This window comes from Sinocyclocheilus rhinocerous, unplaced genomic scaffold (assembly GCF_001515625.1).
Source record: "Sinocyclocheilus rhinocerous isolate Xijiao unplaced genomic scaffold, SAMN03320098_v1.1 scaffold21, whole genome shotgun sequence".
In the NCBI taxonomy this organism is placed as follows: Eukaryota; Metazoa; Chordata; class Actinopteri; order Cypriniformes; family Cyprinidae; genus Sinocyclocheilus; species Sinocyclocheilus rhinocerous.
In genome coordinates, this window is record NW_015641422.1 from 508,163 (window position 1) to 526,314 (window position 18,152).

Below are 18,152 nucleotides of genomic sequence, written 5' to 3' on the forward strand. Positions count from 1 at the left end.
TTTTTTTTGTATATTTTACCTCAACATTTTATCAGCATTCTACCAGTAAAAATCATAATATTAGCTAATATCCAATTCTTACTGGTTTATTTTATATAATCATATAACGTATATTACACTGATGCTGAATAACCCAAATACATTTTATTTATTTTATTTTAAAGTTAGAGTGTTATTTGAGTGTTATCTTTATATAGTAATTATTAATGTATTAGCTCTGTTATGCTCTGTGTTGTTGGTATGGTATTCTGTATTAGCTTTTATTTTTGTATTTTACTTTTTATTTTTTTATTAGTTTTCATTTTTTTTATATTCCTATTTAACTTAATTTTTACTTTAGTTTTGGTATTTTTAGTAACATATTTATTTCAGTTAGTTGCAAAGGCAAATTTTTTTCTTTCGTTTTTTCTAAGTTTTTTCAAGTTTAAGCTTTTCATCTAATGTTTATTTTATTTATTTCAAATACTGAAAGCAATTTTTAATCATTCTATTTTAAGTTTTAGTGGTAACACTTTACTATAAAGTCCCATTAGTTAACGTTGGTGCATTAATTGATATTAATAAACTATGTGCAATGCATTTTTACAGTGATTATTCATCTTTGTTAATGTTAGTTAATAAAAATACAACTGTCCATTGTTAGTTCACGTTAATTCAGGTGTTCTTGTTAGTTACGGTTAATTATACATTTAAGTACTGATTAATATTAATTAACTACATGTACTTAGGGTTATTTGCATGTAATTATGCATAATTTATTGTTATTATAATAGTAAGTACATGTAACGTGTAACAAGGACACCTTAAAATAAAGTGTTACCAAAAAATTAAATAGCAATAATAAATGAACAATAATTAACAGATACAAGTCTTTATTTCAGTAATGTATTCGTAAATGCTGAAATATTAACTACAATAATAATTGGTTTAGAAGTATTTTTCATTTGTTAGTTCATGTTAAATAATTTAGTTAACTAATGTTAACCAATGAAACCATATTATAAAGGGTTACCATTTTAGTGAACAATAACAAGACCGCTTCACCAGTGAACACCAGTGACGCAGCATTCTGGCTTTCTCTCGTCTCTCAGACCTTTTACAGCCATCCATTTAACAGCACCTCGTTAAGTTTCTACTTCATTCAGTCATTTTATTTGTTCCCTAAACAGTCAAGCTGTCTCCATTGCTATTATAAATGTTGTCACACAGACCATAAGCATTAATGTGGCATGTCAAATGCTGCATGTATGCAGTGACATCACCAGTGCAGCCCCGCGCCGGCTGCAGCTTCACGTTAATAGAGAGCTAATGAGAGCACATTCGCAGGGCCGTGGCCGACACACTCATGTTTCATTCATGAGGCTGGCAGAGAACAGCACTAGATAATGATAATTGTTGCCCGGTGTGGTGCGGCCGAATCGCAGACGTGCAGTAGTGCAGGTTTAAGCGCTGATAGGGCTGGAGGGGCAGCTAATGGGCAACAGGCATTTGACATACATCACCTGTGCTGTTTGGAAGAGAAATACTGATGTTGATATATTAATATTGAATATTGATAAGACTAGGTAACGTGATGAGTGACTGAGGAAGACACTCAGAGCGAGGGGAAGGCTGGAAATGTGGCACAATAAAACAACAAAACACATTGGTATCATAGTTAATACATTAATAATAATTCTATAATTAATTATAAAAACAAATAAATAAATTGAATTAATTAAAATAATTAAAATTGTGTTTAGATTTTGGATAGTTTGATTTGGTTTTGTTTTTTGGTTTTGTTTGGTTTGGTTTGGTCTTTTGGGGGTTTAATTTGGTTTTGTTTTGGGTTATTTACTTTTTGTTGTTTTGTTTGATTTGGTTTTGTTTTGGGTTATTTACTTTTTGTTGTTTTGTTTGATTTGGTTTTGGTTTGTTTTTTTTTGTTTTTTTTTGCTTTTGTTTGATTGATTTTTGTTTTGTTTTGTTGTTTGTTAAATCTGGTTTGGTTTTGGGTTTGATTTGGTTTGGTTTTACAAGTTGTTTGTCAAAAATGTTCATGCCATTATTAGTAGTAGTAGTAATATTTGTATTTGCTCATCCACCATGTGTATTGCACTGAAATTTTCAGCTTTTTTGATCATTTATGTTTGATTTGATTTTGTTTGGTGTTTTGTTTTGCTTTTTTTGTTTGCTTGTTTGTTTTTTTGGGGGGGGTTAACGTCTGCATTCTTTGGTTTGATTTGGATTTGTTTTACAAGTCTTTGGTCAAAACGACGGTCATTATTTTTTATTTGTTTGTTTGTTTGTTTATTGTATTTGCTCATCCACCATGTGTATTGCACAGAACTTTACAGCTTTTTTTTTTTGGTGAGTTTGTTTTAGTGTGATTTGGGTTTGGTTTGGTGTTTAGTTTTTTGTTTTGCTTTTGTTTTATTTTTTATTTATTTGTTTTTTTTTTTGTTTTGTTTAATTTGGTTTGGGTTTGATTTGGTTTTGTTTTACAAGTCCGTTGGTAAAACGTTTCATACCATTATTTGCTCATCCACCAAAGCTTTCGAGCTTTGCCTGATCCAAGAGCAGTGCTTTGTTATGGTCCTCCTCACTTGGGTCTGTAATCTTGCAGTATGCTGCTGGTTATCAGCTGGTGTGTTTAAAACATAATTTCTCTTAAAGAGAAACATCAGTCAGACACAGTCACTGGTGGCTCCAAATCTCCACTCAGCACACACAGAAACAGAGGAGTGTAATGTACTCAGGCTTCCAACGGCTGCGACAGTCTCTAATCTCATCCAGAGCAGCAGCTGATTTTGAGAGGATTACGGTTGCAATAGAAACTGAGATTACAGGGTCGAGCCGGTTTATCCCATTTCCTTTGGCCACTTCTCAGTAAATGCACTGGGCCTGTGGCTTCCTTTAACACTTTCTGTCTCTCTCTCTTTCCCCTCTCAGGCTCACCGGCATTACCCAGTAACATGGGCTACTTCGGCTGCTCTCAGGATGAGGAGGATCAGGAAGATGAAGATGAAATTGAGGAAGTGAAACCACCCAGTGTGGCATCTACGTCATGCCAGTCTACACCCAAGAAGGGCAAACCGTCCAGCAAGATTAACGGCTCCGGTAAGAACAAAGAGCAAAAAAGAAAAAAATGCAGCAAAATAGAGAGAGTTTGTCTGTAACTCACTGTGCAATTGTTTTTATATTATAGTTTACAATTACATTAGTATTTTTGTTGTAAAAGCATGCTATATTATCATGTTACATTTAATAGTCGCATTATTATCTTAATTTTAGAGATCTCTAAGCAAAACTTTATATATATATATATATATATATATATCAATTAATTGTGATTTCATTAGATGAATAAATAAAAATAAACAAATAAATGGATTAGCAGCCTTAAAATTAAGATTTAAACTTCTATAAATTGCTCAAACTGGCCAACAATCTTAAAATGCCAATTAAAAAGCATTTAATTAGTCCAGCTCTTATATTAACCTACAGTTAGTCTACCTAGTTAATATACACCAAAAGTCTGGCATCAGTAGAATTTGTTTTCTTTCTATTTTTTTTCTTTTTTTCATTCAGCAAGCATGCAATAAATTTATAAAATGATGCACACATTTATAAAATATTTCTTTTTTAAATAAATGTTGTTCTTTTGAACTTTCTATTCATTAAAAAAAACAGAAAAACCAAACGTATTGTGGTTTCCACAAAAATATTAAGCAACACTAACTTTTCAACATTGATGATGATAAATGTTTCTTGAGCGCCAAATCAGCATATTAGAATGATTTCTGAAGGATCATGTGACACTGAAGACTGGAGTAAAGATGCTGAAAATTCAGCTTTGCATCACATGAGTAAATTACGTATTTAATTGTATTAGAATAGAAAACACTTCTTTTAAATTGTAATAATATTTAACAATATTACACAAAATATTCACTTTTTTTTTTAACTCGCAATATTTTTGATGAAGTAAATACAGCCTTTGTGAGCATGCAATACTTCTTTCAGAAACATCAAAAAAAAAAATCCTACCGACCCCAAACTTTTGAACTATAGAGTAAATATCTTCTGCGAGCTGTACATATGTAGCGAGAGAGAAGACTTGCTGCTTCCTGTGTGGAGATGGGAATGTTGTGTTGGAGTGGGACGTGACGCTTCCATCTTTTCACTCCAATTATCACTTTAGTAGGAAAAGGCGGTAAGAAGGTGTTTATGCATTCAGCTCACAGCTGTGCCGAGTAACGGCAGGCAACACGTCGCTGTACGCTACACACACTCGCACACCCCCGTAACAAATGAAGGAAACAGCCTTATATGACAGTTTGAGCACTTGGTTGATACTCTCAATAGATGCTGTGTGAGTTTAAAGAGGGACAGCAAGGTATTGCGGGAGCATGTGTGTTAATGAAACTTGATGTTATAAAACAAAAATAGCCTGTCAGCAGATAATTGAAAGCCAAGAGCCTGTTTAATTGAGTGTGTTAAAGTGTCATCAACAGCAATCGGAACGTCAAGCTGGGAACTATATATAAACTTACAAATACACACATTAGTGTAGTTCTGTTGCTGTGAGCAATTTTTCTTTGAAGCGTCCAGACGTATAGTCCGAATCCCGGTTTGCATACTACATATAGTATGAGAAATCAAGATCAGTATGCATTAAATCAACTTACATAGACAGAAGTATGTCATTGGTGCACCTGGCCTGTCTTGTCTACTCGCCTATTCTTGTTCACTCAGCTTTGAATAAATAAGCTCAGTTTTATTTCTCAGCCAGCAATAAGTCACCTTAAATTGATCTCGATTGCTCCAGATTGGCCCAGGTTCAGGAATTTGCTTCTTGTTCCTTACAGGCTTGAGGTTTTATGTATGTAGACTACCAACTACCTCAGCTGGTTGGATATGTGAAATGCACACAGTCCCAGGCTCAGGAAAGCTTCGGCACACTTCTCTCTCTCTCTCTCTCTCTCTCTCTCTCTCTCGTGCTGTCTATCCTCAATCTATCCCGTGCCTGGACGCAGCCCGTTGTCTGAGCTGGCCCATGTCAGATGTGACACTTTAATATGGATCACAGGCAACGCTCCAGTCTTTCTCTCTCCGAGTGTCTCTCAGAGCGAGAGAAACCACAGTGCTCGGCTTTCATTCGCTGACCCTCAGTATCCCAGAGGCGTGTTTACATTTCTAAATTAAACACCTTTTATTGAGTTCAGCTGTCGGTAGCAGTTCCAGGCGCAAGCCTTACAGCGCGAAAGCCCGTCCGTTTCCCCCTCGCTGACACGCTCTGCTGCCTGTTGATATTTAAACACTGTAAAATTAAAGTGAGCAGTCATAAATACAGAGAGCAGTTTGAATATATGTTAATTAGAGCCGTCCAGAGGGCCTGATAACAGACAGACTACCATGTCCAAAAATGCAGAACATGTTTTTTACAGCATTATCTGTAGAGAAAGAACTAATGCACTAAAAACAAACTCACAGATGAGAGCGAGTGCTTGTTTTGGTTTGGTTTGTTTTTTTTTGGCAGTTTGTTTTGTGTTGTTTTTATACTTATATAATATATAGTCTGTCAGAGCTCTTTTTTTTTTTGGTGTTATACAATTTAATGTTAAGTGAAACAAGAGGGAAGCATTTCACCTATGATAAATGTGAACAACAGTAATATGCTACTTTGTCATCACATGGCATTTTGCTTTATCATTCCCATATTTTAGCCATCCATCTGGTTCATCCCTCAAACTAGAAATAGAATGTGCATTGCATCAGGGGATACTGCAGTACAAACAGTGTGCCCTACAAATGTAGTAGCCCTAGTAAAAAATAAATATACTAAAATGTATTTGAAATAAATTTTTCATGCTAGGTATACCACAAATACATTTACATATGTATGTACTTAATAAAAATACCCTGCAATTGTACTTTTGGCATACTAAACTGGTATACTTAAATTCTGCAAAATTAGAACAACTAATTTTGTACTTAATGCACTTTAATTGTGAGGAAGTAGTGCTGAGGTCCAACTGAAGTATATTTGATTGTGCTCAAGTGGAACTATTGCAAGTATACTTCAGGTACACTCCAAATAACTTGCATTTAAAGACTGATATTATTCAGAGATCATATAATCCTCATAAATAGTGACATTAAACACATTTTAGGTTTTATATTAAGAAATGTGCATTGTGCACAAACAAGTACTCCAAATAAAGTGTAATTTAAATTTGTATATCAGTAAGTCTCAAGCGGTATGTCAGTAAATATGCTACTAGATTTAAACTGTACTTAGTATGAAATCAATCTATTTTAAATATATTACTTTTTTACTATGGAGGTCACCCAAGTATTCTAGGCTTTCAGAAAACTTGAATTCTGTGCGCAGCATACATACTATATAGTGCAGCAGTAGTAAGCATATTATAAACACAGCACCTCTCTCATATGTAATTTTGTTATCATGGACCAATAAACTAGAGCTCATGATGCATCTCATTATATACATTTATACTGGTAACTAGAACCAACTTGACCCAAAGGCTATGCCAGTTTGCATGCTTCTAAGTATGAAAACAGTGCGCTGGCAACAGTAAAGTATGTAAGTATGAAGTAAGGCAGAACAGCAGTCTTGTCAAAATTGTTTTGACACCGCATTCAATAACAGTCATAAACTTGCTTAGTGCAGTGGATCATGCACAATATCATACCAAAACACTCTGTTTCCACACTAAAAATCCACTGCAAATAGGATTATAAAAAATATGATTTGAAACATACTATATGTAGGATGCAAGAATTGAATGCAAAATGTAACTGACAAGAAAATGCAATGTAATATTTTGATTTGCCTCTACAAAGAATAGTTTTGTTTATTTTAATTTTTTTTTTTTTCTGCAGTGTTGAATGGCCTTAAGGTACACAAGGACAAAGAGCTTGCTCCCAGATCCAGAGGCAGAGAGTCGTCTGTGGGGAGAGATCGTAATGAGGGGTGTGACGCGTCTGGTGAGATCTCCCACAAGCACACTGCGGCCACAGCCAAGAGCCATAACACCAACGGCCACAACTACAGACGAGCCGCAGAGGAACTCCGCAAGCAGGTACAAGCCTTCACGTCCATCTCTGTGTCAGTATGAACAGGGATGGGATCATTTTGGAGTCATTTTGCACACTGAGAATTATACTGGATCTGCTAGTTAGGAGGTAACATCCATCCCGATGTGGCTTACAGACAACCAGACCACCACCAACTCCAGTACTAACGAGCCTGTCGTTTTGAGTGCCACAAAACTGTTTAATTAAGTGAACAATGAACCTCAGAGAGCAGGGAAAGATGGATCACCTCAACTCATCAGCCTCTCAGTTTCTTTCTTTCTGTCTTTTTTATGCCATTGACACTCTAATCTTGAGATTCTCAGCCTTGAGGTTGTACAAGTTTTATATATATATATATATATATATGTATGTATGTGTGTGTGTGTGTAACTTTCTTCTTTTTGTGAAATACAAAAGAAGATATTTTTAAAATGTTCTTGTACAAATTGTACAAATCTTCTTGTACAAGCCTTTTTTTATACAAAATGAGAAGTGTGGGCTTAGCTTGAGAACTGCTGTTTTAATCATTCTGATGAATCGGGATGAAGCAGTGGCACATGTAAGTGACGGTTTAACAGTTTAACCGCAATGACTGACCCAGCGTTAAACCCTTGAGTCAGATAAAGCCTGTTATTATGCTGACACACATAAACACATTACCACTCATCTGCTATACTTAAAACAATAAACAGCACAGATAGATGCAGCATAATCCACAATACTGCGAGAATCTATTAGACAGCTGTTGACCCTTGATCTCTCTCTCTCTCTCTCTCTCTCTCTCTCTCTCTCACTCTCACTCTCTATAAAAGCTAATTTTCTGAAGGGTGTTCATGTGTTGAAGAGCTCTGGCGTGAACATGACCCATGGCACTCGAGCACCTCCAGGGAAAAGGGGTTTATACTTCATTGTTTAATTGGACTTTAATTTAATTAATTTTTTATGAGCGTTTGCGTAGAATAACTTGATCTGGGAAGAAGAGAGATCTCATGCTGCTCACAGCAGGTGCAGGATCAGTTTCAGCAGCATTATTATTGAACTGTATGTTAATTGTTATCCCGAGTTAAAGTCTATTTATTTGTTTCATTGTATCCATGGCAGTTATTAATGAGTCTTTTTGATATTTTGGCTTTGTCTTAGTTTTCTTGTTCTTTTAATGGGTGGGTACTTGGCTGTGCTTGTTTCCAAAGAGAAAGTAGATTGAACCCCCATTCTCCCAAACAACCAACATTTTTTTTTTTACTGTAAACATAAAAAGGAAGCAAACTTACATATTTTGTATTTTATTTTTTTATTCCTTTGTGGAATTATTCCTTTTTTATTATTTGCACTGCTAATTTGAGTTCAATTGAAATTTAAATTGAGAGAGACAGTTATAGAGCATTTGTTTAACACATAGGTAGACATGTACCATGTGTGTGTGGTGTGGACTGCAGCTCTGCAGATGTTCTCAGTTAAATCTTTTGCTATGCTGCAGCTGGCCTATAGCAACACATGATGTCATCTGTCCTCCCTCATGCTCACGTGCGACCAAGATCCACTTCAGAGAGCTGGCCTGGCCTCTGTCTGTGTGTGTTCTCTTGTTTTTGTTCCTGGCTGTTAAGCCAATTTAATCACACGTCTTTGGTCAGCCGACCTTTAACTATTCCATCCTTCCTTCCATTCTCTTTCCTTGCTTCCTTCCTTGTTTCCTCCAGCCTACTCTCTGTTTCCCCTGGTTTCAAGAGGTTGCCCACTGGGGACAGTCCAGTGACCTGTGTTCTCTCGCCTACGCGGTTTCTCTCTCTCACTTCCACCTTTTCAGGCAGTCTAAATAATAGCTGGCAGCGTGCGGCAGGGCTCATCTGCACCCTCGGGCAGTGTTCTCGGATCAGTGAGCCCTCTAGTGGTCGCGGCGCTCATTACACCGAGCCAGAGTGGGATTTCTGCAGCGCAGTCGGCACGCGCAAACTCTACTCAGCATCCGGCACGTTATGCTGAGTGGGATTATCATTACAATCGCATTCTGCGCTCTCAGAGCCCTGCAGATGGGATGGGGTGTGCTGTAGACCACTGACGTGTTATTTCAAAAGGGGGCGGGTGTGATGACGGCGGGCTACATAGACATGGCCGCAGCTGACATCATGCTACATTTGCTTACTCTACCTGCAGAGAGCATCCATCATGCATGCCTCTGGGGCTGGAGTCTGTCGCTTTCTTTTATATTCTCCCCCTCTCCCTCCTGCCATTTTTTTTAAAGCGCCGACAAGGGGAAGCGATTGATGTAGGTCACATTTCAGTCCCCCCTATCTTTTAATAGCCTCTCTTTGTTGTTTGGCTGCACCTGATAGGAATACAATACAGCCGATGTCTTACTTCAAAAACCCTCAGAAATCTCCTCGTCTGTCTGTCAGCGAACCTCTGGCCCAGAGATCACCGCAGTCTGGACGCTGTTATTTAAATGCATCCGGAGACTTTAAAGCGAGAGAAATAAAGTGGGAGGGATGTGAGAGGGTGTGGCACAACATGTAAAGGCCTATTCACAGAGCGTGAATTCATCACAACAGGCTTCACACAAAAATGAGAACAGAGCAATTAAACCCCAACCCCTTTATATCAGGTGTGAAAATTCACATTTTGACAAAAGCAGCATTTTTAATTGTGCAAGTCCTTGTTTTCTTTTGTTTGGTGAAAAAACTCGTCAAATGCCAAATGCGAGTAAAAATGTAATTAAATGGCAGTAACTTTATTAGGAACTGAAACATCATTCCTGCAGTACATGTTTCCATATTATGGAAGAGATAAAAAAAATTTAATTTATATCAAACCATCATCTTTTGTCATCACTTTTTCTTAGTTCCTAACTTTTTCTTTAGTTGAAATGATTTAGGAACCCAGAATAGGGCTATTGGCATTGTTGGCGGCCATTTATACTATTATATACTATTCACCACAAAGAAAATTTTGCATACCTTGACTGCATCATTCATGTGCTATGGCATTGTTTTGATTAAAAGCTTGTCGGAGGACTTTAGGCCAAATGTCAGGACTCCAATAAGAGTCCTCTGGTGTCAGGAAGCACATCGTGTTTATTTCACCTGGAGTTTTAGCCCACTAAAACCCTCCGGCTGCATCTTCTTTTCTTGACTCTATGAGAACACACACATAGGAAATCAAATCCTTTCTGCCTTGCCAGAAAAACAGAGCCAAAGAAAACAATGTGAAGAGAGAAGTCGAGGCTGACTATGTTTGTAGCCTGGCATAGTCTAATTCCCATGGCGGCTGTTAAACAATGAGAGGCCGGGCGTAACCCAAGCTGCATCTGCTCTGCTGTGAAGTATATTGGGGGCCTCAGATCAGCTGAAAGCACAGCTCCTTTTATTTGGGGCATTAAAGCCAAATTTGAAGAACTTTAGTATTCTGTGCCGACTATGAATTGGTGCTTGAATGGGATTTTAGGATTAAACTTTACTTCTAAGGATTGTTTCACAGCTGTTGGCACTGAATAAAAACATTTTTCTCTTTTTTTTCCTCCCTCTATCTGGTACACTTCCCCTCCCTCTTTCTTCCCTGCTGTTTTCTCTGGTTTGTGGTTTTTGGAGCTCTGTTGTGGTCTGTGTTATTCTGTGAGCCCTGTGCATGCACTGTGACTTACTCGGTATGCAAATAGACACTAGAAACGTATTATTTGGCGTCAAGATTGAAGGGACTGTTTGGGAATTCTCACAGTTCCTTAGTAAGTTGCATTGATCCAATATATGTAACATGATGATATCTTCTGTTCACTTTAGGTCTCGAAAGTAAATGGACTCAAACGGGCATCATCAGTCGGCACGCATACGGCCAGTGCCAAAAAGTCGAAAGACTTCCGTCTGCCGTCCAAAACTGTGAAGTACACAGCCACCGTGACCAAGGGCCACGTCACCTACACCAAAGCAAAACGAGAACTGGTTAAGAAAGCCAAACTCAACCACAGCAAGCATGCTGCTTCTGCTGGCCTCCGTGCTTACAGCAACAACCACCACCATCATTCTCATCATCCAACCAGCAGCGGCCATGGCCGGCCCCAGCTCTCTCACTCAGGAAAAGCCCAAAGTATCAATGCAAAAACCCGCAAACAGGTGCTATTATCAAATGGGGTGCATAAGATGACTAACGGGGGCCGGCCTAATGGCAGGCTTAATGGACGCCACAGTGCCAGGGAAGAGAAGGCAGATGGCCGACAAGTGCGGCAGGGACTGCGGAACTCTAAACGCAGAAGTGATGCCATTACAATCCTTGGAGCTGGAACTGAGAGTGACGAGGTTAAAACTAAGCCACCTGTTACTGAGGTTAAGAAAGCTAAACTGCAGACTAGCCCACTGGAAACTCGCAGCAAGAAGGCCCTGGGTCAGTTCAAGTCCCCCAACACCGTCACTATTGCACACAGTATCACTGAAATGGCCGCCTCCCCTACTCAGAAAATGGGTCCTGCCCCTCCTTCGTCACCCCCTGCTGCTCCCGCCTCCCCAGCCATGCCCCAGAACCCCGCTTCCCCTGAGCCAGCATGTCAGCGGCCCAAACGGGCCTCTGCTGGCAAACTGATGTTCATCAGACAAGCACAGCAGAGGACCCAAACGAACCCCGCCCTCAACCGGACCACATCCACTACCTCAGCCAGCAAATCCTTCAAACCAGTAGAGCCCACACACACGCCTCCACCACGGCCGGACAGAGACAGGGAGCGTGAGAGGGAACGGGAGAGGAGAAGGGCAGGGTGCGCGGCTTTGGGGGAGGTGCCCGTTTTCAAGCCCACCTCCAGGGAGTTTCAGGACCCTTTGGTGTACCTCGACTCAGTTCGGGAACGGGCAGAGTCGTCTGGACTGTGCAGAGTGTTGCCTCCTCCTGACTGGAGGCCAGAGTGCAAACTCAATGACGATATGCGTTTTGTGACACAGGTTCAGCGCATCCACAAGCTGGGTCGGCGCTGGGGCCCCAATGTTCAGAAACTGGCCTGCATTAAGAAGCACCTCAAATCTCAGGGCATCTCAATGGACGAGCCACCGCTTATAGGTGAGTCCACTTAAAACTGATTACAAATGCTTTTGTTGGTATATAGCAGAGTGCCTAGAGGTCCACTGCCCTGCAGAGTTTAGTGCAAACTTTCCTACCTGTAATTTTCTAGTAACTCTGAAGACCTTGATTAGCTTGCTCCAGTATTTTCATTAGGATTGGTGCTAAACTCTGCAGGGCTTTGACCCTTTAGGGTTGGATTTGAGGAACCCTGTTATAGGGGCTAGTGCAGTGATGGGCAGCTCTGTTTCTGGAGGGGTCAATGCGCTGCAGATTTTAGCTCCAACTCTAATCAAACCTACCTGAACAATCTAATCAAGATAATTATCAGGATAAATTTTAGGCTGGTGTGGGCTTCATATGGTTGACACTAAAACGGTGGCCCTGCAGGAGCACCGTTGCCCATTTCTGGTCTTGTGTAACCCAATAAAGTAGAACTTCAGTTCCAACTGCATCAATTACTGTAGCTGTGTTGCCCTGTGCATGTGTAAGTATACTGTAATTACATATCAGCCTGTCAACATTTTTTCTTAAGTGAATAAAGGGGTGAGATACCATTTGTATGTAAACTGAACAGTGAACCGCCTCATGGTCCATTCTCAACATATGTTGTCAAGTCTCTTGTCTGCCAGGAGTTGGGAAACCATATGTCAAAACAATTGCCCATTGCTCCAGAGCTTGTCCAGCAGAGTTACATGTCTACAAGGTTTTAAAGCAGCCCTGCACCATTGCTTTACTTCAGAATCCTGTGTGCTATTTGAGGGCCCAGTCAGAATATACGGTTGAAATAAATGTTTATTGAGCCTGTTAGAATGCTGCCGAAATGCTGCAATAATTCCTTCGAGAGTTTTAAACTGTTGGTCATTGACCTTTGTCGTGCTCTCTCTCCCTCAGTTCCTTACCGTAGCTCACATTCTCCAGTCGTTATGTTTTGTTATTTTTCAAAAGACAAATAAAGATGCCACGCCATTTCTCCACCAACATATTTAGAGAATTAATGAGCTGTGAAATGTAATGAATTTTATTTCTGGAGCTGTCAATACTTATTTAGCAGCAGATGGTGCAGTGTGGTGTCATAGTTGCAGTGGTTTAGTTGACTTATGTTCGGAAACGAAACATTAACTGTTAATATACTTTCCTAATGTGCAGTGCATTAAACATTCACAATCATCTCTCATTGTCGCCCCTTCAGGTGGCTGTGAAGTAGATCTGGCTCGTTTTTCCGAGCTGGTCTGCGACATGGGTGGAATGCAGCAGGTGATGGACCTGAAAAAATGGAGCCGGTTGGCTGACCTGCTTCGCATTCCCAAATCAGCACAGGACCGTCTGGCCAAGCTCCAGGAGGCCTACCTCCAGTACCTGCTCTCTTATGACCTGCTCTCTCCCGAGGAGCACCGGCAACTGGAGCAGGAGGTGCTGGCAGAAAAGGAAGCTCTGGAACGCAAGCGGGGACCCCTGGAGGGTCACTTGGATAACGGCCAGCGGTCTCTGGCTCTTCCCCGTTACGAACCCAAGAATGGGCTCACCGGCCTCAACCACCGCAATGGCTTTCGCAATCACAACAAAGAGCCAGACACCCAGCGGCAGGCCGGTCGCCGCAGACTGTTTGCTCAGGAAAAGAAAGGGGAAAAAGTGGACAGTGATGAGGCAGATGAGGAGGCAGAAGATGAAGGTGTTCTCAGTGACCAGCACAAATGTATATACAAGGTAACGCACCTCCTGTTTTGATAATGGCATTCCTAAATCTTATCGGCAAGCTAACTCTATTGTGTTTCCTTTCTGAATTGGCAGTATTATATGTCAAACTTGTTTCATTCACTGTATTCACCCAGTCAGACTGGCAGATGTGCCATTTCCTCAGGTAATGAAGTGTTTAGAGAGAGCATAGAGGGCTCACCGCTGAGCTGCCAGAGAACGTGCCAGAATATCAAGCGTGATGACTATGTTCGTCTGTATGCTGAACGCAGAGCCACACTGCTGGGGAAGAATGGAGGAAAGCTTAATATGTGATGCGTTTTGAGTTTTAATGCTGCCGAGGTTGGCTCTACAGTGGTTGATGGATGTGTCTCTATGCTGTGCTCTGCGTCACAGGTCTGAGCTTCATTTCAGAGCTACGATTTGCTAAGCTGCCAGTATGAGTGTCTATTTTGTTCCTCAGACAGATTTAAAGGTACAAAACGGCGTAGATCTGTTACAAACTCTAGTGAGCTGCCTGCCTAGGCAGTATTTTAGACATCATAGGCGTGCTCCCGACTTGAAGCTTAATTATAGTGCTTTGAGATCCCATTTTGGCCAAAATTAGTCTCAGCATTATATGCGCGTTTTTTTTCTTCTGCACAGAGACTTTTCATTTTATACATTTTGTTTTAAAACAACATTTATGCATGCTATGTTTATTAGAGTGTCAAGTTATTAGCTTAGCATGCTAGCATGAGGCTGCTTTAGAAATTAAAATACTTTTTTTGTGCATGTGGTTCAGGTGAAGAGCACTTTTCGCACAGCCTGTCTGCTGCCCATGAACAGCGTTTTAATTCAGACATTGGAAGGTTTCGTTTTGATTTGCATGCTGCAGTGGAAAGTAGATTACCAATGTAAAAAGCGAGGCAGAGATATAGGGCAGTGTTTGTGTGGTTCTTGTGTTTGAGAGAGGACCGGTGGTAAAGGAAAGAGAGAACTGTAACTGGGTGGGTGGGTATCGGTGAGAGTGGCTGTTGCGTGAGAGGGCTTGTTCCCAGGCCCTCAGCTCCTGGTGTACGTGAGGCTGAGTTCTTAGCTATAGTCTATGTAAGGTGACTCCGTCTACCGCACCAGCCCTATAAAAATACCCCGCTGACTCTTATAGCACCCCGTCTGTCTGTCTGTGTGTTGTTGTCTGAGGTAACACTCTCTGCTGGGTGGGACGGTGAGAGTGGGCCTCTTCACAGAATGGTTTCTGAATATAGGTCACAGCTCAGCTCCTCACACACACACGGCACTTTGTTCATCTCCAGTGCGGTACCTGGCAATTGTCTTTGTCTATAGTTATCAGTGCTGTCATGCGGTTAAGATTGTGAGTGTTTCTCAGTTGTGCCGTGGTGCTTAAGAAGAGTTTGAGATAGACAGCTTGTGGAACAATGAATGGGAAAAACTAAAACACTTAGCTTGATAGTTGTTCATGGGATGGAAAGGAAGTAGCTAGTCTTTAAAATAAAAGATGACAAACAGCATGTCTATTACCTCAGGTTTTAACCTTAATTTAAGCAGAAGAAGCCATATTTAACAGAACTTAATGGTAATTTGACAGATGTTATAAAATTCGAAGCTTGTTTTTGAGTAGCCAATTCCAAGATGGCCGCCAAACAAACAAACAAACAGCTTATTCCACAGATTATTTTGCCATTTTTCTTACTGTTTATTGTTTTTTTTCCAGGGGAGATCAGTATCTTTGACCACCTTTTACAGAATAGCAAGAAATACAATGATGATGTGCTTCAACAAAGAGCCTGGGGCTGCTGAAGTTGAGGTACACACAAACCACTTCTTGTATTTTAACCAGATGTAATTGTGTACAGTGTAGTATGTTACTATACTATTGGTGTGAAATGTCGACCCTAGTGACCAGTATCAATGCTAAAAAAAGTATAATAATATCTGCTCAATGACAAATTGTCTTTAAATAGCATGTACTTTCCATGTTGCATATTTTATAAGCATATCCCATGACAGTTGTATCCTTGTATCCTGTCATATTTCCTCATTTCCTGCCATTTCTCTTCATCTCCATCTGTCCTGCTTTTCTTTATATAGCAAGATTATTGGCGGATAGTGGAGCAGAGGGACTGCCACGTAGCAGTGCATTATGGGAAAGTGGACACAAACACACATGGAAGCGGCTTCCCTGTGGGCAAGTCCGAACCCTTTTCCAAGTAAGAGCTGCTTTCATTTGAGATGAATCAAAGGCATGGTGGGAAGATGTATTAGCGCTTATAAAAATGTTTTTCTCTCTGTCGCTGCAGGCATGGATGGAACCTCACTGTCCTTCCCAATAACTCTGGAACCATTCTGCGCCATCTTGGTGCTGTGCCTGGTGAGTCCACTATTGTTGTCAGTAGCAGGAAGGACATCATGTAAAGCTCCTTTGTTGAATAAGTCATCACCCGCTCTCTGTCTGTCTTTCTCTGGTTCTCTCTCACAGGGGTGACTGTTCCCTGGCTGAACATCGGCATGGTCTTTTCTACCTCATGCTGGTCACAAGACCAAAACCGCCTTCCATACATTGATTACTTACACACTGGTGCTGATTGCATTTGGTAAGTTTTTGTTCCGAGGTACCGTCTAGAAATGAATTAATGAATTAAAATAATTGAATTGAACATTTGCCCCATAAACCAGCTTTGGGATGTAACAACATTAGATAAATTCAAAGTATTTATTGATCGATTGATTGACTGAGAATAAAAAGTACTAATAAGAAACGAATAAAAAAATCTAAATTAATAATTAAATGTGTATTAGACAAATTTAAATAAACTATTGATAATTTGCATTATAATGATTTATGTGTATGATTTTTATGTGTATATATACCATTGTGTATATATTATTTTATAAAAATTTAAAGATTGCTTATACAGTGTGCATTATTGAAGTTACTGTTTTACATAATAAAATATATACTTTATATATTATATAATTGATTATATGATATTTCCATTTGCAATTTTTACATTTTTTTATAATTATCAGGTCCAAACACTTAACAAATGATGATTCTTTTCTGTAACAAAACATTGTACAATTTACAAATAGTTTGTTCCTTTGTATACTATTGCGTCTTGTTCAGTGAATCTTTATTATTATTATTTTTTTAGATACATTCAGTGTAATTTTAATATCATTTAAAAATATTCTGAATAAGTTTTTATTTTTCTATTTTAGGTTTTCGTTTTAATTTTAAAGTTTATGTAATTTTGTGGTGATTTTAGTAAATTTAGTACTTCAACTTAAACATTTCAATTAGTTGCCAAGGCAAAATGTTTTTTTTGTTTGTTTGTTTGTTTTAATTTACCAAAATGATTTTTAATGTGTTCACTAAATGTCATTTCGGTCTAAAATTGTACATTTTGTAATGTCTTTGCTAACTCAGCTGTGTTGTACAGATCAGCTCCTCTAGAGGGCGCATTACTCTGTAAAACACGCAGACACTTACAGTGTGCATTCCACTCACTCTAGCATCAGCTGTTTGTCTGTGTTTTTATGTGCATGACTCATCATAATAAAGCCAAGGCCTGTTTCCATAGCAACAAAGCTGGTTTAGAAGCCGGCAGACAGCGCTGTTGTCTTATGTCAACCAAACAATGAAACTGACAGGAAGTTCTGCCCGTCCCATTACAGGTATTCTATTCCTGCTGAGGAAAAGACAAAGCTTGATAAAGTGGTGCACACACTGCTACAGGCCAACGGCACGCCGGGACTGGAAATGCTGGAGAAGAACGTTATGGTAAGATATTGTAAACAAAAATAGCATTACCTTTTTGTGCAGTTGTTTTACATTGCATGTCTCTGCATTTCTCCAGATTTCTCCTGAGATGCTTTGTCGTGAGGGGATCAAGGTCCACCGCATGGTCCAGCAGAGCGGGCAGTTTGTGGTGGTCTTCCCCGGTGCGTTCGTGTCCAGGGTGTGCTGCGGCTACAGTGTGTCTGAAACTGTGCACTTTGCCACACCACAGTGGATGAACCTGGGCTACGAGGCTGCTAAGGTGAGTCTTTCACATTTCCACATCCGCCTGTGGGACCTATAGACGTTTACTAGGAGATGTTTAGAAGACGCTCTACGTGTTTGCTCTTCTCTTGCAGGACCTGAAATACAGACACATAGCAAAACCCTTCTCTATGGAGAAGCTACTCTACCAGATCGCCACAGCCGAGGCCAAACGAGAAAACAGACTTGTGCTCAGTACAATCTCTTCTCTTCTCAAAGATCTCAGGTGAGCACTGGACACCCACCCTGATGTTTGGCCCAACTGATGAAATCTTGTACTTTTTTTTTTTTTTGGGGG

General features: G+C 39.8%; 1 protein-coding gene across 1 annotated transcript in view; it reads left to right on the plus strand.

Moving 5' to 3' along the window:
- The window catches only part of LOC107754814 (protein Jumonji), a 119,827-nt gene that overhangs the window by 97,958 nt on the left and 3,717 nt on the right, over window positions 1-18,152 (plus strand). Inside the window, exons 5-15 of the mRNA XM_016571403.1 lie at window positions 2,932-3,099; window positions 6,889-7,088; window positions 10,854-12,114; window positions 13,307-13,821; window positions 15,524-15,616; window positions 15,901-16,019; window positions 16,110-16,180; window positions 16,289-16,403; window positions 17,488-17,593; window positions 17,670-17,852; window positions 17,950-18,080. Of these exons, the coding sequence (XP_016426889.1) occupies window positions 2,932-3,099; window positions 6,889-7,088; window positions 10,854-12,114; window positions 13,307-13,821; window positions 15,524-15,616; window positions 15,901-16,019; window positions 16,110-16,180; window positions 16,289-16,403; window positions 17,488-17,593; window positions 17,670-17,852; window positions 17,950-18,080 (2,962 nt within the window). The remainder of the gene's footprint in view (window positions 1-2,931; window positions 3,100-6,888; window positions 7,089-10,853; window positions 12,115-13,306; window positions 13,822-15,523; window positions 15,617-15,900; window positions 16,020-16,109; window positions 16,181-16,288; window positions 16,404-17,487; window positions 17,594-17,669; window positions 17,853-17,949; window positions 18,081-18,152) is intronic.